At 41.2% G+C, this 23,674-nt stretch overlaps 1 protein-coding gene across 2 annotated transcripts in view; it reads right to left on the bottom strand.

Moving 5' to 3' along the window:
• The window catches only part of Spta1 (spectrin alpha, erythrocytic 1), a 71,727-nt gene that overhangs the window by 22,413 nt on the left and 25,640 nt on the right, over positions 1–23,674 (bottom strand). For both annotated transcript variants that reach the window (XM_052736659.1, XM_052736660.1), the window contains exons 20-38: positions 22,942–23,034; positions 20,002–20,139; positions 17,493–17,644; positions 16,112–16,298; positions 15,131–15,232; positions 12,791–12,882; positions 11,547–11,691; positions 10,728–10,909; positions 10,270–10,369; positions 9,982–10,179; positions 8,658–8,801; positions 5,925–6,028; positions 5,481–5,643; positions 5,105–5,236; positions 4,573–4,710; positions 4,282–4,386; positions 3,069–3,277; positions 1,401–1,521; positions 706–827 (exon numbers count right to left, since the gene is read on the bottom strand). In XM_052736659.1, the coding sequence (XP_052592619.1) occupies positions 706–827; positions 1,401–1,521; positions 3,069–3,277; positions 4,282–4,386; positions 4,573–4,710; positions 5,105–5,236; positions 5,481–5,643; positions 5,925–6,028; positions 8,658–8,801; positions 9,982–10,179; positions 10,270–10,369; positions 10,728–10,909; positions 11,547–11,691; positions 12,791–12,882; positions 15,131–15,232; positions 16,112–16,298; positions 17,493–17,644; positions 20,002–20,139; positions 22,942–23,034 (2,627 nt within the window). The remainder of the gene's footprint in view (positions 1–705; positions 828–1,400; positions 1,522–3,068; positions 3,278–4,281; positions 4,387–4,572; positions 4,711–5,104; positions 5,237–5,480; positions 5,644–5,924; positions 6,029–8,657; positions 8,802–9,981; positions 10,180–10,269; positions 10,370–10,727; positions 10,910–11,546; positions 11,692–12,790; positions 12,883–15,130; positions 15,233–16,111; positions 16,299–17,492; positions 17,645–20,001; positions 20,140–22,941; positions 23,035–23,674) is intronic.

The raw sequence follows: 23,674 nt of genomic DNA, 5'->3' as shown, positions 1-23,674 counted from the left end.
TCCAGAAAAGATACTTGTTTTTAAAAAATATTTCTTTTTTAAAATTTATATGCATGTGTGTATGCCTGAGTGCTAACTCTGGGCTGGAGATCCAAAGCGCTATAAGAAAGCAGGCTGAGCAACCACGGGGAGCAAACTAGTAAGCAGCACCCCTCCATGGCTTCTGAATCAGCTCCTGCCTCCAGGTTCCTGTGCTGCTTGAGTTCCTGCTTTTACTTCCCTTAGTGATGGAATGTGATGTGGAATTGTACGCCGAAATAAACTCTGCACTCCAAGTTGCTTTGTTTTATGACAGCAGTAGAAATATTAACTAAGACAGTATGAAGGTACACGATGTGTATACCAGTGCCTGTGGAGGCCAGTAGACAGCACTAGATCCCCGGGAACTGGAATTACAGATGGTTGTCAAGCACCCAGTTATGGATGCTGGGAACTGAGCTTGGGTTGTCTGCAAGAGCATCAAGTGTTCTTAACTGCTGAGCCATCTCTCCAGCTGTGGTGAATTCCTCTTATTCCCCAGAAAGAACTGTCTGCCTCCACAGCCACCAGAAAGAAGGTTCATGAAGGACTTGGTTTTTGAGTGGGAATTAATAAACTAGATTAGGGTCTGTAGGCCATGTTGAGCTGCAACATAAGCATCCTTCAAACAACAGTCTAGTTCTTCAAACACAGGAACCATACTGGGATTTCTATTGTCCAACTCACCTGGTCTTGGCCAACTCTTTGAGTTTTTCCCAATGTTGAACAAACTGAGTCAGCCGCTCCTGGATCTCCTCTTTCCCTACAGCAGCCTTGTCTTTCAGGCTCTCTGCTGTATCCAGCACATTCTGAAGAACACATATTCCACATTCTATCATTCTATAATCTCCTCCTCTCAGTCAGTCATAATTCATGGCAAGAGATCTAGTCTTTCCTAACATCAGATAACCCATGTGCTCCTGGGACTTGAGGTGGTCCCAGGATCCTGGGAATATGAAGAAAGCTATAGCAACATCTTCTGCACTAAGCTTTCCCAAATATTTTGACAAACCTCCCGGAAACCCAGTAGGCTACTCCTTTTATTCTGCCTTGTGGGTTATTCACAATCACAGGGGGACTGTACTGCCAGTTCAGAACCAGAGTTATCTTTTCCAGGCATCTCAACCCACATCCCAATTGTCAATGACTGTCCATCAGTGTCAGAATTAATCATTCTAGGGAAGATCTTGGCATCCTGTTTAGAACCTCCTATTCTGAGGATACAAAATATACACAAGAGAAGAACTCCCATGATCTAAATGAGGTATAGCTATGTCTGAACACTGCTTTTGCATTTTACTGTATTGATTTATCTAACTATGATGTGAAAAACTGCGTTTAGGTGATTTCTATCCCTTTTAGGTCTGGCATTCGATTCCTACCTGGACAGCAGGTTCATGGGCCACCAGCTCTCCCTCTAGGCGTTTGTGTTTCTTCAGTAAGTTCTGAACACTCTGAAGATCCCTTCCATAGTCTTTCGAGCTCACGCGTAACAACTTCTCCCTGAGACCCAGGAATAAAATGGAAAAATTAGAGGTTAGATATATCTGAGATCAACACAGAGGAATAGCTTTCTAAGTGCATCCGTGGTGAAAGCTGGGAGATTCTGATGAACTCTACGACTGTGGTGGCAAGTTTTATGTCCACTTGAAACAAACTGGAGTCATTGGGAAGAGAGAATCTCAATTGGGAAGATGCTCCTACAGCACTGGCCCATGGATAAGCCTTTGGTGCATTTTCCTGATTGCTGACTGATATAGGAAGGTCCAGTTCTCTGTGGGCTATGAAGAATGAGCAGCACACGCTCATTGTCTCTGCCATCAGCTCCTGCCACCAGATTCCCGACCTGTTTGAGTTCCTGCCCTGCCTTCCTTTGGTGAAGGACAGTGCGGTTGAACCGTGAGCTGAAATAAACCTCTTCCTCCCCAAGTTGCTTTAGGTCAGGGTGTTTTATCAAAGTAATAGAAACCTTTACTGATCTAGGAACCAACACCAAAAAGAAGCAGTGGAAGAGAATTTCAGAAAACTTGATTTATATCAACAGAATTAAAATGACATAGCAACATCCACCATGAATATAGCTGTAACAGCCTTCCCATTGGTACTCTAGAAGATATATTAATATTCCCTTCTTTAAAACTATAAAAATTATATTACTTTCATTATTTTTGTATATTAATATCAATAACAATATCTGGGAATATAGCTTAGTGGTGGAGAACTTGCCTTGTTTGTACAAAGTCTTGAGTTTGATCTTTATCACTACAAACTACATGAAATGTTTGAACACCAAAAGGTTATAGTATTTTTTGACTACTAAAAGGTCCAACTTGACACTGTATAAACTATGCTTCCAGCTAATTTATTTGTTACTTGTAAGAATCTGCAGATTGGCAGATGAGAAACAAAGTAACTATTTAGCAGGCAAAAAATATTGATTTGTTAAGAATTTCTCGGCCTATTTAAAAGGATGGGCTCAGCAGTAAAACTGTGACAGATAATGTGACTGCTTAGTGTCATGTATTATGTAACATGGAGAAGTGGCTCAGTGGTTAACGGCACTTGCTGTTCTTGCCGAGAACTGGATCCTAGCTCTCACATCAGGAGGCTTAACAACCACCTGCATCTCTAGCTCTAGGGAATCCTATGTTCTCTTCTGGCCTCCATGGCACTTGCATGTAAGTACACATACACACAGACATACTCACATGCACATGTATAAAAACAAATGAATCTTAAAAGGAAATGATAATGGCAACGTGGTGGTCTTCTGTATAAGCTTCAAAGGGTCAGCTATTTATGCCCTACAATCCAATGTACTATTTAAAACAAATGTGTATGGTGTCTGAATTTTATTCCCAGAGTATGGATGAACTACTCCTCCTATCTCCCTCTGCACTTGATTTCCTGCCTGCATCGACTGAAGGTGAAAAGTGAAACCAACGTTTACTTTCAGTTAAGACAGAGGTTTAAAAGTATTATCAACATGCAAATCAATTACATAAAATGAGTCTGTTTGGTGGGTTCCCCAGTGAGGTGGTGATACATACTCTATCCAGGCTTCCTCATCATCCAGGTCTTGGAAGAACTGGAACAAGGCATAGGTCTCTTTCAGTTTTTCATGGTGTGCAGCTGCCAAGCTCTGGACATTGTTGAAGCGCTCATTGACACCATTCATTTTCTCTTCTATCTGGTCAATGTTGAAAGTTCCACTGGAGATCAGCTCCTCAGCCAGATTATTCAGATCTTTGAGAGGGTCCTAGAAAACCCAGCATGCTTACTGAATGGAGTATGGTGTTATACAGACCTAGACTTCAGTGGTTCTACTTCCTTGACTAGGTTCAATAGACTGCTTTTGAAGACACTGAATTGATATACATGATTAAGTGTTTCACACAAATGTGGTTGGGTAAGAGGTACATCAGCAATATAGATATCATGCCTATATTACTCCAGATCACATGTATTCCTTGTTAACCTAACCCTCCTCCTATGTTCTCTCCTGCTTTCACCAACTAGAATAATAACTTGTCCCACACACGACTGTCTTCACAGTGCTGCAATTGATAGTTACTAACCAACTGATCAAAACACTCAGCAGTACCCTGTTTTGTAGTATTCTTGGGCTGAGCACACAACACATTCATGGCCTTTCATGCATGTGCTCAATCTAGAGCAGCCCAATAATTATGTAGAGGGAACTATTACAAAATCCTGACACATCAAAACCAGAGAGCCTTTGGCTTTTTGACCTTTTAACATATATCTTTATTATTAAGTAAAACTAATTTTATATAATTATCTGGTGTGCAATTGATAGTTAATCCTGTCAGAATTTTGGTACTGCCCCAGGTTAGGCTGCAAATGGAATCCTCCACAGGATATACATATGTACTTATGTGCTTCAAACAATTGCATTCTCCCATTTGGTTTTATTTCTTTTCTTTCCTTTATAAAGTCAACTTTTCTTTCAAAGTCTTTTCTTTCAAAGACAGCTCAACTTTGTAGTTTCAGAAAGTAGTAAGTTTATGCACCAGTAAAATAATAAATAGAGATAACTTTCAAGATCCACTTCCCAGAGTCTTAGATCCTATGCTTTAGTGCTAATCGATAATGACTGTCACAATGGCTCTGCAGCCCATGGATTTGACCTGGCTAAAATGGTCAGTGACCTCAAGGCTGTCATCTCAAGTATTCTCCTAAGATAGGAGGTCAGAATTCTTTCCACCTTGTCCAGAGGAGTGAGATGCCACCACATATTACCTCTCGAGCCAACATCTCTGCTTCCAAGAGCTGATGCTTCTTGAGTAGGTTTCCTGCTGAGGTTAAGTCTCTGGCCTGATCTTTCATGGCCAACAAGCCTTCCGCCTGGGAATAGAGAAACAAGAAGGAAAGATTTTAGGAAAAAACTGCATTTAAGGCACATAAGATTTAGCAATCTACATTATCAGATATTTCCCAAGAAGGGTCAAGGAAACAATTGAAATATAAATTAAGTTACTTAACAGGTATTTATTAAGTTCTACTGTTTACATCATTCTCAGGTACAATTACCTCTGAAAGCCAGAACTCAAAGTCCCGGATGCTGGTGTTGAACCTTTGCTGGCGACTGGCCTCATTGAGTTTCTGCCCTTTGTCAATTGTTCTCTCGAGGAGATAATCCCAGTTTTCCTTTAGCTTGTCCAGTTGCTCCTAGCTCCAAGAGAGTGAGAACTCATTACAGTCTTTGGAATCATGGGCCCTGTAAGAACTTGAAGGAATATTGTGGGGAGGGTCTTGCTATAAATGAAATAGTGACATGTGAATGTCATACATTCCAAACTAGTCATGTTGAATTTGGGAAAACAGCAGGTGAGGTGAAAGGAAAAGTCTGAAAACCAGGATGCTGAGCTGTGTTAAGTGACTGGTGTCTGAATGCCAAAAGGTTCTTGGCAGAAAAGATAAAAAATGTCAAACAGACAAGGTTAAGCCAGAAGCCTCATTGGAATTCCAGGAAGTATGACTGTATTTCTATTTCTACTGAAAGAGTGGAGGACTTCTCTTCACATGCCTCTGGAAGCCAAACTTATCTAAGCACAAACTTTACCTTCATGTTCTCTTCATCACCATCACACGCTCTCCGCTCAATCAGGGAGTTCCCAAGGTTGATGACATCGTCCACCTGTTCTGCACGACCATTGACTTCTTTTTCAAAGGCCTGATGTTTCAGATATTTCCTCTGAAGGCAAAGAAAAAAAAAAACTACATCAGGTGCTCACCTAGAGAAGCATTATTAGAGTCTTATCTAGAGAAGCATAATTAGACTAATGGAACAAAACAACTATCTCCCCCAACCCCCCATACTCCCGGCAAAACAACAACAAAACTAAACCAACCACCACAGGAAGTGTTGAGTATCAGGGTGACCCTTCAACCAACAGTGAGAGTGGTGAATTTTTTCAAGATTTCTATATTGAACTTGCCTGAATGTTAGTGGGATCTTTGTAAGATTCATCACAGGCTGTGGGCAGCATCTCATTGATCCATTCCTCTAGATCTTCAAGGTCACGATAGAATTGCTTCAGGTCAGCATAGTCCCCAAGCTTTCCCAGTTCAACAAGCAGCTGTTCTTTGAGAGCTTTCCATCTAAAGGATGAGGTCAGATCATTTTCTACCCAGGAAGTCTTTGCTTCGATGCCACATACATAATATTTTCTATCTTCCAACCTGACCCTTGGCCTTTCATAGACTCTAACTTTTTCATACATACAACAGTGTTTAAATAACCTATGAATTGTCTTCCATGCTTTTCATTCTATAAGTCTAGAACAGGAAGTCTCCTAAGAAATACACATCAAGAGGACAAGAATTTAAAAGTATCTCTTTATCATGATGCTGATGCAGAGAGGGGACTTTGCAGGTCTGACCTGTCTAGCACACGCTGGAGACGAGCAGCAATCTCTTCTTTGGCATAGTGGTCATCATCTATGAGGCTTGTGGCAACATGCTCTAGGTCATCAATCTTCCCTTCCTGGGGAAAAGGAAATGGCTAGTGATTAGGTCTTTGATATAATGCCAGGCTCCACCCTAAAGATAAACTGTGTGTGTGTGTGTGTGTGTGTGTGTGTGTGTGTGTGTGTGTGTGTGTCTGTCTGTCTGTCTGTCTGTCTGTCTTTCTGTTTCTTCAGATGACAGTATCAGCATCAAAAAGTAAACTCCTGGCACACAGAGAAACATCTACTCTGCTGGGATAGTACAAACTTCCCTATAGAACAAACGTTCCTTGTGGCTGTTGTGAAGATGAATCCTGCATTGTGTAAGATGCTGAAATAGAGCAGCATGAAGTCACATGGAGTCCTAAAGACTGTTTTGGAATAATGGAGGCCTTCATGTGAGAAAGTCATTCATATGTAGTTTGTCAACCTCCCCTTCCTGCCCCATCATTACCAAAGAAGCAAAAGTGACTTGGGGATTAATAGCCTATGGCTTCTGAGAGTAATGCCATCCACCCACACAGGGTACATTCGTTCTAACTATACCGTTTTATTTTTTGATTAGTTTTTCAAGTACCAAATTTCCCTATGACCACTTTATACATGTTTAGTTTTGGTTGACCCTTATCCCCATCCCTTTCTCTCTCCCATATCCCTGTACCTTCTCCATATCTTTAAGGCTTTACACACACACACACACACACACACACATACACACACACACACACACACACACACACACGCACACACGTATTCCTGCTTCACTTCACATCACATGTGACCTACATGTGCTTAAGGAATCTTTCTTCCTCTTCAATAGACAACTTTCTATCCATGTTCACTTCCACACAAATGCACATGTACAAAAGTCAGAATCAAGGGTCCTCATATGAGAAAGGACATTTGTGTTAGATAGGGCTGATAAAGCCCCACTCCTCCCTGGGGAATTTTGTACAGTTATGTGGGTGAAGGAGAGTTATCTGTTTCTGTGGTGTAGCCACTGGTGAGGGGCTCTTCTTCCTGCAAACAAAATTATACCATGTTCCAGTCAATGAAATTTATGGGCCATTAAAAAGGAAAAGGCAAAAGGTATGGAAGTAGAATTAATCAGGGCTAGTTGAGAGGAAGAGGATGATAAGGGCTGGAGTGGGAGGAAGACAAGGACAGGTAACAGGAGATGAATATGTTCAAAACACTGTGTACATACATGGAAGTATCATAAGGAAACTCACTAGTATATATAATTAACATGCTAATAAAACAATGCATAAAGAGAAGCAAATGGAAATTAAAATGCCTTAAAAATCAGAAAACCCGGCAAGGGTATAGAGTATCTGTGATTACTACTAATAGTTTGTCATGGTCCAGCCACAGCCTTGGTTCCCTGAGACTGGGAAGGGGTGTCAGTGTGGAGTGGCCCCAAAACAGCTTGACCACACAGCTGCCATGACAGGCTTAGGGGCCCAGACACAGCTTTTGTGACAGGCTTACTGGTAGATAACACACAGATCCAGGAAATGCCATAAGCTGACACCACCCAGGGATCCACCCAGCAATGGGGAAGGACCTGACATCCCAAACATTCCAACCATTAGATAAGGTGGCCAGATGTCCCTGAGTCTAGCACACATCTATTTTTGTTTTACAGATACCCCTAGACAATTGTCAGTCAATCAGGGTCCTGAACCCTGGAAATCCCCTCCCCCCAACCTCTGCTATGATAAAAAACCTACCCTGCCTGGGCTCAGGGCTCTCCACTCTCACCACTGTATGGGACAGACAGACCAAGGCCCGGAGCTTGAAAATAAAGGCTCTTTGCTTTTACATACGGGATTCGGTCTCCATGGTGGTCTTTTGGGGGCCCCTGAGATCTGGGCATAACACCAGCAGAAAAAGAACCGTGCCTGACCACCAGATGAGTTTCACACAAATGACTGGCCCCGAATAGCTTGAGTTGTGTTTATTTATACTTTAAAAACAAGCATGTTTTCTCCAGCCTCCAGGATTAACCTCTGGTTAAAAACAAATACATTTCCTCCCCCGCAAAACTTATACATAGAAACAAATTTTAAACCAAAAACAATGCTCAGCATTTTGTTAGCTTGGCTGAATATTAAGCCAGGCACATCCTGTCCTTACAAAGCTAAAAGGTGATAAACTTAGGCACACATTCTCAAGAACAATGTCATTCGAAACTTAATAAAGCATATTTATAGAAATAGGGATGATCTGCTGTAAACTTCTTGCATACAGTTAGCTTGTATTTCGCTAACTGTTCTCTTATCCTACAAAAGGGTCCTGCATGCCTAAGTGTCTCTATAAGAAACCTGAGAAGCATCAGTTCCCAAAGAATTTTAGAAAATACTGGAGAAAAAAAAATGGGGTTTCCAGGAATGATGACATCTGTCACATGTGTGACTGACAAAGTGAAACTAAAAGCATCCAAGAGAATCACCAATATCATGAGAGATAAGAGTGTGTAGGCCATGTGTTCCTAGCAGTATTCTGTGCTGTTTCAAGGTCCCCTGGTCTTGGCCAAGTGAGAGACCATCTCCAAGGGCCTTGCCTCATGGAGATCCATTGGACAAGTGTTTATATGCTGATCTGAAACTAGGCCATATGGCTCCCAACAGTAGTTGTTAATGGAATTTTTATATTTATTTTTACCTGGGTTTTGATTGCTTTGTCCAAATCATCCCGTTTCTTCATCAAAGCTTGCAGACTGTTTAAGTGGTCCCTGTCGTCTGACCTCAGGGAATTCTCACGTGCCACCATCCAGCTCTCGACCTGTTCACAGTTCCCTCGGAACAACTGTAGTGGGGGTGAGTAGGTGAAATCAGAGGCATACATGTGGTTATTCTACATGGGCCAAGGAAATGATCTTATTCCTCTTCAGTGGTTATGACACAAAGCATCTTGCCAGGGCTGTTGTAGTCTCTCATGAAGCATTCTTTTAATGAATCTTAAGTATACTGTCACTTTACTTTTTGCTTCAAACATACTTTATGTGTTTTATACACCACAGTCAATGTAGTAAATGTGAGGATGCTTTCTCTATATGGTACATCTAGTAGCTACTGACTGGCATTCTCTCCTTCTCTTCCCCCTCTCTCTATTAAAATTTGAGACAGAGTATTAGGTAGCCTAGGATGGCATGAAACTCAGTATGTAGCTGAAGATAACCACGAACTACTGATCTAAGTTCTGAGATTTTCTATGCGTCTAGCTTTCAGCTGGTTATCAGTCAAATATTATCCGTAGATGTGTCTGATATTTCCATACAGTTCCCTCAAACTTTGTGATCATGCCTTCCTCTTTATCTTCAAATCATTCATTCATTCAATTTTATTAGTAAACACCTCCTATATTACAATGATCTGCACTTCTTATATAAAGAAACTCTAATGATATTTGTAGTACTATGACCTGCACACAGCAGTTCTTAATGAAAACTAATCCTTCAGCTAATTACTTAATAGTAAGCAATGATAATCATCCCATTCATGTGCAAGACTGACTACCATCTTCTTTGTCTCTCTCTTTTGAAAAAGCTTTTAGTTTTAAAATTTCATTCATTTATTTTTATTATTATTAGTAGTAGTAAGTCTGTGTATATGAGAGAGAGGTTGTGTGTGTGGCGGGGGCGAGGGGGTTTCCATGGTGTGCATGTGAAAATCAGTGGACAACTTAGTGGTGTCAGCTCTCCCCTCTACATGTGTTCTGGAATATAACTCAGGTCATCAGGCTTGTTCAGCAAATACCTTTACCCACTGAGCCATTTCATAGACACTGGTTTGTCTCTTTTAACAGGAACAAGAACACAGAACATAAGGATGCTCAGTCTAACAACACAGAGTACAGTATGAAACAATCAAGAGATACTGGTGTTTAAAGCTCACAGAACTTAACACAGTGGATGCCTACAATCAACATATGAAACCATTCTCAAGGAACTGAGGCAAAAACCTCAACTATCCAGAAGATGCTATACCTGAAGTTCTAAGCACTGGTCCAGCATCTTCTTGCGGTTTTCCCAACCCTTTTCCAACTCGTCTCTCTTTAATTTAATATCCCAAAGTGTGTTTTCAATTTCATAGCTGTTACGGTGGTCTCCATCTATAAGTTCCTTGCCAAAGTCCTGTAAGGCCTGGAAAGTGGGGTCTTCTGCCTTCATGTCATCATGATGCGCCTGTGGAGAAAGTAGGAAAGGTGCTGGTTGAAGACTGTAGGAACTTTTGAAGTGAGAAGAGAGTTTTACATTCATAGTTAGTAGCTGTACCTGGTGTCGCTCCAGCAAGATCTCTGTACCAGTTAAGTCCTCAGCCAGCTCCGGTGATGATATTATGCCACCAATGGCTTTGATCCAATTCTCTAGATCACTGTAGAAATAAATATATTAGGATCAATCATGGCTATCCTTATTCTTCTCTGCCTCCAGCAGAAAGAAAACCCATGCCCCAAACTCCTCTTCTGGCAACACCTAGTATATAATATGTACTATATAGAAGCTTTCTTAGTTGGCCTGTTTGCTTCACATTCCTTAAAGCAACAGTATTTTAGGGCTTCGAGCATTAATCCTGGTTTTTCTGTGCCTTACTGGAGATGACACTTGGACATTGTCTTCATAACCCAGCAGTGAATAACATGTGTACTCAGGCTATTCGTAGGGTCTCTACACAGGGCAATGTGTAGAAACTGTCCATCATGCCTGTTGAATGTCAGCCTTTTGAGCTTTACCTGGCCTTGCTGAGGAAGAGGAAGAATTTATGGGCCTCATTCAGACTCTCCTTTCGATCATTTGTAAGACTTTGCAGGGTATCCCAGGCCTCATTCAGCTCTGTTTTCTGCTTCTGCAGGTCCTCAGTGGCATCTGGGTGGGACTCACAGAGACGCTCAGCTGTCTCCCCCAATGTGGTCACCTGGATAAACAGAAGTATTCTGATAACCACATGGTATTTCTCTGAACTGGTAAAAATTGCCTTTGCTGTTTTTTTTTTTTTTTTGTTGTTGTTGTTGTTTTCTTTTTTAAAGAATTTATAGGGAAGAGGAGACGAGTGACCCTGCTCCTCAGCAATACTTCAATTCTGCAACCCCCTGGGCCTTAACTCTTCATGTGAAGATATTCTTTGTGCTCTGCATGATGATGCCAAGCTATAGGTTGCCTCCAATGTATTTGGAAAATTTCCCTCTTCTCTTTTCAGCTTTGAGGTGGGAATAATCTTATTTAATTATTGACTGAGGAAACACTTCCCAATATCTAGACATAGTCTGACTTTACTGGCTATGAGTATCAATTTTCTCCTAGGCATTTGTTTTCTCAGTTGGCTACAAGTCTGTTCACTTGACATTCTCTAAGGAGGCAAAGGAATATAAACTATTCATTTAGACAGTAAAAGTTCAATATCATTTTTTTCCGGAGGGAGAGTGTACAAAAATTAGATTTAAAAAGCGAATAAGAATAATGGGTTTGGCAAGAGAATCAAAGAAAGGCACACTGACTGTTACAGGCATAAACTTGGAGAAAGTATTGAGAAAGATTGAAAACATATTTCTCACCTTTTCTCCCAGGGGGATGATGTCTCTCTCAAAGACCTCATGCTGCCTCTGGAGGGTCTGGACACTGAGCAGGTCAGAACCAAGGTCAGCAGCATTAAGAGCCCGACATTTCTTATCAATCTGTTCCTTGATATCATCTGCTTCTCTGGAACACAAAAGAGTAAAGAATATAGGAGTAATAATGTGCCGTAGAAGGCTGGCTCACAAGGAGGCCACCACCACCATCACCTTCAACATCATTCTCATCCTTTGTGATATACTAGCATTTAGGCTGCTTTGATCTAGAGGCACAGATATTATTATTATTTCCATTCTATGTATCAGAAAACAGGAGTTTAAATATTTCTCAAGATGCTATCATTGTCAGATGGTGGAGCTCAAGTTTGAACCTGGTACACTAACTGCAGAGCCACTTCATTAAACAGTACATTTCACATCTTTGCAATGTAAGCCATTCTAAATAGCCAGACCCATCCATGTCTCTGTTCTCTCTTTGCATCCTCAAAACCACATTCATTTGCAGGAAATTATTCAGTTTCTCTTTTGTTTGCGTCATTATTTACTTATAAGTGGTTTTTGTGTGTGTGTGTGTGTGTGTGTGTGTGTGTGTGTGTGTGTGTGTGTGTTTCTTAGTATAGATGTGAATTTGAGAATGAAGCATTCTCAAATCTTAAAAAGATTGTGAGAGTAGATTAAGAGTGGTTGATATCACTGGAAAACCTGCTCCTTTTCAAAGGGAAATGGTGGAGCAGTGGATTTGAGGGAGAAGGGAGGTGGGAGGGCCTGGGAGGGGATGAGGGAGGGGTGGCTGTGGTCAGGATGCATTGTATGAGAGAATAAATTATATATATATATAATTTATATATTTATAAATTATATATATATATATATATATATATATGAGGTATGATATCTGCTGCCGTTTACCTTCTGTTTCTAGTTCAAGAGCAAAATGACCTAAGCCCGATTTATACTCCAAACTTGATTCTCTGTTATAGAATCATATCTAAATTTCAAAGTATGTGCTATGCCTAATTGAATATTGAACTTGGTTATCTTGGAGTATCCAGTGTGTCAGGCGAGGAAAATCTGCTGAAAAATAAAAAAATCCTGTCTGTTAGTAAACTGTCTCTTTTTGAGGAAAAGGGCTATATACTATCTTTTTTTCACCACAGTGACTAGACTTAAGGGCCCAGTGAGGGGGCTGCAGTGGAGCAGCACCATTCAGGCATTAAGGTGCTTACCTGTGAAACATCTCAACAGCATGGGCACTGCTTAGCAGCTGATGCTGTTCATCGGCCAGCCTCTTCAAGGAATGCCAGCGGGTGTTCAACTCCTTAAAGAAGTAGACATACGGATTTAGTCAGAGAGCTAGTTCAGACAGCTTCATGTTGGGGTGTCACCTCCTGCCCTCCTGGTAGCTCTTCAGAATGTATATAGCTCTGCTTCACTCTTGCATAGTTTTAAGATAGTGCCACAGAGAAATGGATTTCCTTTCATCCCAACTGATGTTATATGTAGGACCATCAGCCGTAGGGCAAGTATAAATGCCTATTGTCAAGGGCACATTTGAACCTCTAAAAATGAGTTAAAAGCATTGACTTGGTAGTTGGATGTTAGCTCATTTATTTAGGTAAAAAATAGCTTTCTGCATTTTGAATTCAAAAGCAGAAGTAGCCTTACAATGCCTTGCTTGCTTTCTGTAGGGGATAAGTACACTGTTTTTATATCTCTTCCTTCTGTGTTCAGTTTCAGGAAAACTACCATAAGAAAGAGGAAGTGAAGTCATCCTTACTGGTTTATAAAAACCAAGACTGCAAGACTGGTCTTTACAATAAATCCTCGTCAAATTTATAATAGAACTGCAGGTCAAAACACAATGCAGGTGAAGAACCCCACCCCTATCTCTACAAATGATGAAAGAGACATTTAAATTCTCCTTCATTTATGCTTGTCAAAACCAGTCACTTCTAGTAAGCTTTCTTGACTAGCCTCTTCCTGTGGTATTGTGTTCCCCAAAATATTGTGTACCCTAATAAACTTATCTGGGGTCAGAGAACAGAACAGCCACTAGATATAGAGGCCAGAAAATGGTGGCGCACACACCTTTAATCCTATCACTTCAGAGGCAGAAATCCATCCGGATCTCTGTGAGTTTAAAGCCACACTGGAAACAGCCAGGCATGGTGACTCACGCCTTTAATCCCAAGAAGTGAGCCTTTAATCCCAGGAAGTGAGGGCAGAAAGCAGAAAGGTATATAAGGCGTGAGGACCAGGAACTAGCCTGGTTAAGCTTTTAGGCTTCTAGGAGCAGTTCAGCTGAGATTCATTCTGGATGAGGACTCAGAGGCTTCCAGTCTGAGGAAAGAGGATCAGCTGAGTAATTGGCTTGGTGAGGTGGCTGTGGCTTGTTCTGCTTCTCTGATCTTCCAGCATTCACCCCAGTACCCGGCTCCAGGTTTGTTTTTATTAATAAGAACTGTTAAGATTCCTGCTACATCTCCCCACCATCACCAGTCTCTTGTGTGTGCTGTCTTTGCTTTCTTGCATCTGAGCACTGAAATTTTAGTGTGCGGTCGGCAGTAAGAGGTAGGTGAGTACAGGCCCTTTTTTTTTTTTTACAGATTTCAGGCTAGTTAAACTGTATATCGTTTAAAACGTCAATACAAAATATCTAATTTGGGGTAAGGTCATAAGATAGGAATTTCATGATCCATTTGTTAGAACCCAGTAATACAAGTTGAAAGGATATTTGGAGATTGTTTTACACAGTCACCAAGGTACTTTCAAATTCAGCAGTTTTTACAAAGAACACATAGATAGGGTTAAGCCAAGACTAAATCCAACTTTCCTGATGCCCAGTGCAATATCTTCTAAACTTCATTTTTTTTTGGTGTGTATGTGTGTGTGTGTGTGTGTGATGTGTTTTCGCATGTGTGCATGTGAGTATACATGTGCACATGTATATGCATAGATGTGCATCTGCAGGCCACAAGTTGATGTTGGGTGTCTTCTTCAGTTACTCCCCACCTTATTTTTTGAGACAGGGTCTCCCACTGAACTCAGAGCTCATCAATTTGACTAGACAAGCAGCTCTGGAGACTCTCTTTATGTCCACCCACCCTCTCCTAGTGCTGGGACTAAAACCACGCTCTTTGGTGTTTGGTTGTCAAATGTGTTCTGGAGATCCAGAATTAGGTCTTCACGATTTGTTCAATAAGTCCTTTACCAATGGAACAGCTCTGTAGTCACTAAGCATCCTAACACTGCCTCTTGAATCTAAATAGGAATTTATTGTCTCAGAATGTTTGTTCTTCACACTCCAAAAAAAATTATGTGCAAGAACACAGAAGATATTTGAAAAATGTCACTAAGTAAATCTGCTTTGTTAAAGTTCTCTAAAACAGTAAAATCGGCTGGACTATTTGGTCTGTTCTCCTTGGCCTTTTCTACAACCAGTTTCACACTGCCTTTCCATTCTGGTCTTTGGAATATGAAGCTAAATCAACCAATGAGGACTCATTGAAATGAGGACTCCAGAGCCCAGCTGGCATTGAGGAGGGATGGAGGGAGCCTGTGATTACCTGCCGTATATGAGCACCTTCTGGTGTTAGGAGATCTTCAAATAGCAATTCGTCAGCCACTTTGTTGATATCGTTGAGCCGAGGTTCATTGCTCTTCAGATCCTGGGTAAGAAAATTTATCCAAAGCACTATAAATCTTATTCCTAGACCTTCCAGCCGTGCCTGCCACCTGGGCCCACATTTACTTAAATGTTACTAAAGCAAATGGCTAATATCATTTGTGATATATATGCTGCTCTCTCATTTGCCACTGCACTGTGCCCTTAAACACCCTGATACTCAACGGCCATCCAAAGTTTACCAGAACCACCATTTATTTAGAGTCTGAAGTGTATCTATTTATCTTAAATTTCTTAAATTATTTTCTATGTATTTATTTATATTATCAAAACATTTTATACCTCAGGTATATGTCTACATGCCAATATATATGTATATCGCCACATGGAAAATAGCAAAAGGAAAAGACAGGATGAAGCACATTTATTCTTTGTTCTATTTGAGATAATAAAATAAATATGAGTGAGGAAAAATTGATGAAAGAGTTCTCAGGAGGTAAATAGTAATTTTCTGACTGTGAAATCAGGTCACTTCTCTTTCCATCTCAACTGATGCTTCATATTTGGAGTCCACATGAGTCCTGTGACACGCCATCTCAGTTTAGGATTCAGCAGTACAGTGTGTCATAGGGCAAATTTTGAAGAATCACAGCAGTGGCGGGTGTGTGTGTGTGTGTGTGTGTGTGTGTGTGTGTGTGTGTGTGTGTGTGTGTGTGTCCCTCAACTCCCTAGCAGATTTTCAGAGAGCCAGGCACTGAAGTTGAAAAGTTAAATTGTCTAGTTTCAGATATCCTTGCTTTCTAGTTATTAACAGCCATTGAGGGTATTAACCTGTGGAGGTCTCAAAACCTGTGGAGAATTTTTAACAAATACAAAACAAACACCTCCAAAAGAGACATTGAAGCAAAGTCCCCTCGCTTACCCGCTGAAATTCATCAAACTTCTTCTGCAGCTCCCAGACATCATCCAGTTCCACCCCGGCATTCTCTGCCTTCTTCTCTTGGATCCACTCCAGCATGTCTCCCGCCTCATAGGCCAGCAGAAACTCATTGTAACGTTGCAGAAGGCGACGCCTTCGCTCTTCTGCTCGGTCCAGGAGGGAATGGTAGCTGAGTGGAGGAATTGAGAAGGTGGGAAAATAATGGGTTGAAAAACAGAGAAAGCATAAAAAATTAGAGCCTGGGTGAGAAAACTAGAGGAAGAAATGGAGGGAAAGGAAAAGAAGAGTAAATTAAAATAAGATCAGTAAAAAAGAAGAGAAATAAAATGGGAATAAAACAGACATGAAGAGCAGAGGGGTGAAGAGTATTACATTTAAAAACTGAAGTGTCTCCTGTACCCAAGACTTAGGGAACATCCTGGAAGAGATGGCAGAAAGATCATAAGAGCCAGAGGACCAGGAAGCCTTCTCTGAGACTATATCTTCTAGAAATAGCTTTCTAAACAAGACCTGAACATTACCATTAGACATATTAACTCTGAAGGGAAAACATCTCATGCAGTCATACCCTTAGACAAAGAACTACAGCAACTCATGACAGCTGAGAGAGGAAGAATTAGCCTCTCCCAGGGATAAGCCTCCTCATTGACTATCCAATAGAAAATGATCAGCCATGAAGTCATATACACCCAGCAAAAATATATTTAGCAGGTTTTATTTATTTGCCCATCTATCATCTGTGTATCTATAATCAAAGAAAAATAGGCCATCAATTTGAGGGGTGGTAGGAGGACATGGAGAAGTTGGAGGAGGTAGAGGGGAAAGGGAAAGAAATTATGTATCAATATTTTAATTAAGAACCTTTAAAGTGGACTGGAGAGATGGCTCAGAGGTTAAGGACACACTGACTGCTCTTCCAGAGGTCCTGAGTTCAGTTCCCAGCAACCACATGGTGGCTCACAACCATCTGTAATGAGATCTGGTGCCCTCTTCTGGCATGCAGTCATACATGCTGTATACATAATAAATAAATAAATCTTAAAAAAAAAAGAACCTTTAAAGTATCAATGGGTGAAAAAAGTTTACATGCCAGCTAGATACGAAAGAGTATACAACATTCTTATGAATGTCTGGAGACTTAGAAGGAAGCTGGCCAATGAGTTGGAAGACATGGCTTCAGAAAGTGTCTGACACTGAGACAATTAATGCTCCTGGAATTTCCTTTCTTCATATACGAACTAAACTGTGTGAAGGTTAATACTTATGAATTTACATCTCGGAACTGAAAGAGACAGGGCCATGAGAGGAAAGCAGGTCCTTTCATGTCCCAATCCCCATCAAAGCCTCCATCCTGTGAACTTACAGGCTCTCTATCTGCTGCTGGCGCTGGGGAATATTGATTGGCTCTTCTCGTCGTCGCTGTGGGAATCCGGGTAGCTCATCGTGGGCCAGTTTCCTGACGTGGTTCGCTGGCACAAAGCCCTGGTGATCATCAGCTTCAACCTTCCACCAGTCCTAAAGGGAGGACAGATTCACACTCCTTCCTTAATCCTTCAAAAAGTCACAAACCATAGAGTCTTCAGCTTTCACCACAGACCCCAGGAACAGGAACAGCTGGCGGATGAGGGCTAAGCATCACTCACGGATGGCACATAATTTCTATGCATTATAGAAAGAATTGAAGAGGAGTTGCAAGAATTTGTAGAGGTCAGCCCATGAAATCAATGAATGTAGTATCTGATGTCAGATGGGCACAGTGCTCGAAAGCCAGTGAGGGGCTACTTTGCTGCTCAGGAATCAGCTTGCCTTCTTGGGGGTGGGATCTACGTTTGATAGCAGTGTGTGACAACTGATTCCTCACATCTCACTTCTAAGGCACTATGTAGGGCCCTGGCTCCCCATATTGAGTAAACTGTTGCCTGCTTGCCGACCTTGACCAGATGTCCTCCCTATGCTGATTCCCTGCTGGTTTCCTTCTTCCTGAACGCTCGCTCACTGGAGGTTCTTAGTTTGTGTATCCTGCATTTGGTGTAAACAGCTTAGATGCAAGAATGTAGAACATTGGGTAGGGAACTTCTGCCCTCCGGGGATCCTCCATTGCGCTGTAAGCCTGTATTTAAGGTTTCCTCCCTCCTTCAATAAACGGCATTTGGCATTCTGCTGTGGCGAATGACTCGCTGTTTCTTGTCTTTATTTTTTAATCCACAACCCCTTGCTTGGGCATGGTAAACGGGTGGCAGTAGCGCGGGCATTACCGCAACAGCACTAAACTGTATTAATTTCATTGAAATTCATTAATGCAAATTCTTATAGTACTAACACACTAATCACTCGTTTCTTGGAGAAAAAGCTGTGACATGTGACCTGGCAAAGAAGAAGCAGGACTACTTAGATTTTCTGATAAGAAAACATCTTGACTTTCTGAAGCATTCACTTACCTTCAATAATAGTAACAAAAATCAAAATTCTTCTTTTTTCTTATTAATATCTTTAGGAGAGTAGTGATGCACCAAAATTTTTTATAAGGAACACATACTATAAAATTCCATTCATTGTTTTAACACTGACTTTATAAGCATATAAGAATTCAAGTCATTGGAAGATAAACTTTCCTTCCTTCCTTCTTTCTTCTTTCTTTCTTTCTTTCTTTCTTTCTTTCTTTCTTTCTTTCTCTCATTCCTTTTCGTCCTTCCTTCTTTCCTTCCTTCCCTTCCCTTCTCCTTCCTCCTTAAATAGGGTATATCTCTACACTGCTTAGGCTAACCTCAAACTTTTGTGTTCAAGAGATTCTTCTGCCTCAGCCTTCCAAGTGCCTGGGACCAAGGTACATATTGTTTTTCACCAGGCTTATCCTAACCCTAAAGATGTTGTTTTACTCACTAGGAATCCTGTCACAGAAGAGGAACAAGCAAGGATATGAAAAGAAAAGGACAATTTAGTCCTGTATATACAAAAACAATTATATGGTTGCCCAACCCTTATATATCTTCAAGCTAACTCCATAAGTTTTTTTTTTGCTTCATTGTTTTATTAATGCTAAAATTAATTAGAACTCAAAAAAACCCAAAGGTATATCTATCTATCTATCTATCTATCTATCTATCTATCTATCTATCTATCTATCTTTCTCTCTTGCACAATACTTTGAGAAAAATATTACTTAAACTATAAGAGAAAAAGGATTAATTGTTGAACGTTAAAACACCTATCTGAGCCTTTAATCCCAGCACTTGGGAAGCAGAGGTAGGTGAAGGGTTCACAACACACCCCCACGGTTGGGCGTGTTTGCATATGCCCGGCAGACACTTCCGCCTAGCCAGTTCCAGGTCAGGATAGCCATTTCCGAGTCAGGGCATCTCACGTGACCAGGATCCGTGATGTTGCATGGCTACGTAAGAGTGCGCAGCGTAGCCATGTGATCTGCCCAGGCGGGTTACGTTGACCTGGGTACGCATGTACGCCACCCAGCCTTTAAAAGCCGGCGCCATGTTCCCGGCTCTTCTTCTCCACACACGTGTCTCTTCTACAGGCTTGTGCACTCTCTGTCCCTTTCATCTTAATAAAACTCTTACTAACTGATTCTGTCGCGTTTTGTGACATTCCCTTCAGGTTAAGAGCACAGTGCTGAAAAATAACTAACAGCAGGTGGATCTCTGTGAGTTTGAGGCCATCCTGGTCTACAGAGCGAGTTCCAGGACAGCTAAGACTACAAGAGAAACCCTGTCTTGATAAAAGAAAACAAAGCAACCCCCCCCCCACAAAAACCCAAACAAACAAATAAACAAAAAACAAACCCCAACTATCTAGTGGAGTCAGGAAAGAGCTGTGGAAGAGTCATGTTGCAGATGGTAAGAAAGTTTAAGAAAAGTTACCTTGTTGATGGAACTGAGCAGAGTTAAGACATCGCCCTTCTTCATGCTGACCTCTCTGTGGCTGCGGGCCACAAAGTCAAATTCAGCTATGATCCTAGCTTCTCTACCAGCCTCATCCACTGGTGCTGCCTGCTGTTGCTGGAGAAAAACAACCAAAGGAGATGTCAGTTGCACAGTGGAAGTCTTTCCCTGTGTACCTCACCAATGGTGGGCAGTTTCCAGCACCTCCCAGGAGAGGGTAGCTGGAGTTCTGATGTGGCTGCTGGGTCTGACAGTGGTCATCATCAGGGATGCTGCACCATGAAGCACCTATTAGAAAGCTGGAAGACTGGAAAATGTGAACACAGTCAACAGTACATAGGCATTCTTTCCGAAGCACTGAATATGCTAGTGGGAAGGGCAATATGCTACTATTCTTTAGTGCGAAGGGCAATATACTTCTCTGTGCAGGTTCAAAAGGACCACATACATCCATATTTCAGAAACCTGAGAACACGATAGACTGTGGTAAGCCACAGGAATATGAAATAAAAGTCAAGCTGTATATTATAAGTTATACCTTGACCAGACCAAGGGTCAGTTGAGTGGGAAGTCAATTAGCAGGGAATATTGGTGTTACACAGCTTAATATTCAGTTGTGCCTTGCTATGAATTCCTTGTGCTCATAATTTTTTTAAAATGTGTATGTGTGTGTGAACCTCCATTTCAAAGTATCTGGATAGTCACATAGACAGAACCTTTTGCCTCTGGGCTCCAGGCCTCTCTTTAGCACTTGTTTTGGGTATCTGCCTTTTGCAAATACCATCCCTGAGCTACTTCCTAAGATAGAATCAACCCCAAACAAAGCCTTAAAAAACAAGCAAGGAACAGATAGCTACCAGGCAATCTGTTAGACGCCTGAACACCCTCCCCTCCCACCCCCCCCACCCCCGCCCTGAACTAAGGTAAAGCATCCTCTCCGGAGACAACCTGTCTCACAGGCCAAGTGCCTGCCCTCTAGACGAACAAGCTTTGTTTCTTGTGTAAATCAAGGCCTCCCCCTCTTTCTCCCTGCCCCAGAGAACTTCTTAGATCAAAGGGGTTTCCTCTCAGCAGGCATTTCAAGCTGTGATGCAGATTCACTAGCTGTCAGTATTCCTCCCCTGCCCTGTCAGGAAACAGGCAGCAGAGGAAAAAAGTGACAGTTTTAACTTCTCACCTGTAAGTTTATAGTTGAACACATTTACGATAGACTTGTAATGCCTTCACCTAACCACAGTATGGATGTATTTCTAGCACATACATTCCTCTTCTGATTTATTCTGACTGCTAACTGACTCCACTCTTATCTCTCCCCTTGTGGGTTGCAAATAAAATTGCCAGGAAGCCTCTGGCGGGGACCCCTACAATCTTGTGCTGTACACAAAACATGAGGTGTTGCTGCTTGGGAGAGGATAGAGACCAGTCCCGGGAGAAGGAGGGTGAAATTGAGAGAATTGGAACTGAGGGACTTAAGAGAATGGAGAGAGTTGAACTGGTGACTGAATGATGGTGACTGACAAATGGATTGGACAAAAGAGCTGTGCAACTGGGTTCATTCCTGCGCCGATGGCAGCATCTCTCCTGGGCCCCTGGAATTGTATGATATTAAGGCTGGGCCCTTAAATATTATACAAAAACAGACTCTCTGTCTGTAATCACTTTCTCCTTTCCCTGGGTCTTCACTAACAGATTTTTCCCACCTGCTTGGTCTTTAATCCATTTTGTTAAGGAATTGTGAAATTTCTGCTTTAGAGATTGACAACCTACAGCACAGAAAAAGCAACAGAATTTGAAAAAGTGTGAACATAGCATATTACTTAAAAATCTCTCTTTTTCTCTTTAAAGAAATCCCTCGGTTCCAGGATACGCTTTCTGTTTTAATTTCTGTTGAGTGCTGTGGTCTCCTAAGCATGCTCCCTTCAGGTTGCTGTTGAAGGTGAGTCTGCCGTAGTGGGTTCTCTGACTTAATGCCCCTCACCTGTTGCATTTCCTTTTGACATGCGATGCATCAATCTGTCTGTCTGTGTCCAGGCATCTACTGGGTACAGCCTGGTTCAAGCAGGAGTGCTTTGAACCTGTGTTGACTTGCTGTGCTCAGTGTGTGTCTAGTCTGAGTGTGTGAATTCTCAATCTCTCCTTACACACACACACACACACACACACACACACACACACACACACACACACACATTCTCCTTTCCTTTTGCCCTTATAAGAAATAAGGTGTTTTATCATTTACTTAATTCCAAGTTTATCACTCTTGAATACCCCTTTTACCCCACTTCTCAGCATCCCAACACTCTCAGCTAACCATGTTTCTGACTGCCCAGATATACTTGATTGGTCTGTGTCTTGGTGTATCTATTCTCATAGATTATGGGCTACAAAAGAGCCTTTCCATATCTGGAATATAAAAATGTTTCTCTTTCCTGGCACTCATGTTCCATGTGAACAGATGGTTCTTTTCTACTGTGGTCGCATTTTTGTTTTCTGCTTATACATAGACTTTAAAACTATTTCTAGCTATTAACAAACTAATTTCGTGATATGATTATTTCAATCAAAACCTGAATCTCTATATTTCAAAAGTCTTATGTTCAAACAAAAACTAAGTCACAAAGCAAGGAGAATAAGGGAATAAAAATGAAAGGTACGGAGAGAAGAGATAAAAAGGAGCAAAAGAGAAAGCCAGAATGTATGTTACCAAACCTAATGCTTATTGAAAATTTCTTTTGGCACACATCTTTGTAGATGCTACTAAGAGGTTAGAATTCTTACCTAAAATAATTACAGAACTAGTATTTTCTTTGCAATTCTTCTCTGGTTTGTTGAAAGTGATGAAAAAGATGAGTCAGCAACAGAATTCTGTTCCATCTATAGTGAGGGGTGTGATTACTGTCAGAACCCAGCACTTCTCACCTGGCAGGCTTCTGCCTGATCCCTCAAAGCCTTTATGCTGTTCCCAAATGCATTGAAATCCACCAGGAAGGCCTCGTGCTTCTTGAGAAGGGCCTGGATTTATTGACGGAAAGATAATTAGAGCAAATATCAGAGAAACAGCAAGAATGCCAGGGAGGTGTTTCAGTGACTATTACTAATGGATTATGTGATTGGGTTAAGTCAGTTACTTCTGTAATAGAAAATTCCTTTTCATATCACATTTGCAAGCAAGACTCAAGGAAATTTCAGTAAACAAATGAATAACAATTTCAATGTATTTGCTCAAATCAAAATTAACTAAGTTTTACACAAATTGTAACCAAGATATATCACAGCTGTGAGAGGGTGTGACTGTGAACAATACTATGGATAATGTTACTTTGTAGGATTCATATCAGAAAAACTTAAAACACACACTATTTCTAAAGCTAATTAAATTTGCTTTATAGATATGATGCTTTCCATATGACACTGAACATAGCAGTGGATGTAAGAGTGATTGAAAGTAATTATGATCCTTAAGGTTCCTCCTGTCCCAAAATGTCTATCTTATTTCTCTTCAATAAAAGAGTCGAGGTTCCCATTTTTTTAAACATTTATTCATTTATTTATTATGTATACTGTGAGTGTTCAGCCTGCAGGCCAGAAGAGGGCACCAGACCTCATTGTAGATGGTTGTGAGCCACCATCTCACAATACTGGGATTTGAACT

The sequence above is a fragment of the Peromyscus californicus genome, unplaced genomic scaffold (assembly GCF_007827085.1).
Source record: "Peromyscus californicus insignis strain IS unplaced genomic scaffold, ASM782708v3 Scaffold_14__1_contigs__length_90479793_seg_2, whole genome shotgun sequence".
Lineage (NCBI taxonomy): Eukaryota > Metazoa > Chordata > Mammalia > Rodentia > Cricetidae > Peromyscus > Peromyscus californicus.
The sequence above is the reverse complement of the archived record's forward strand: the minus strand, read 5'-3'. Positions and strand labels throughout refer to the sequence as shown.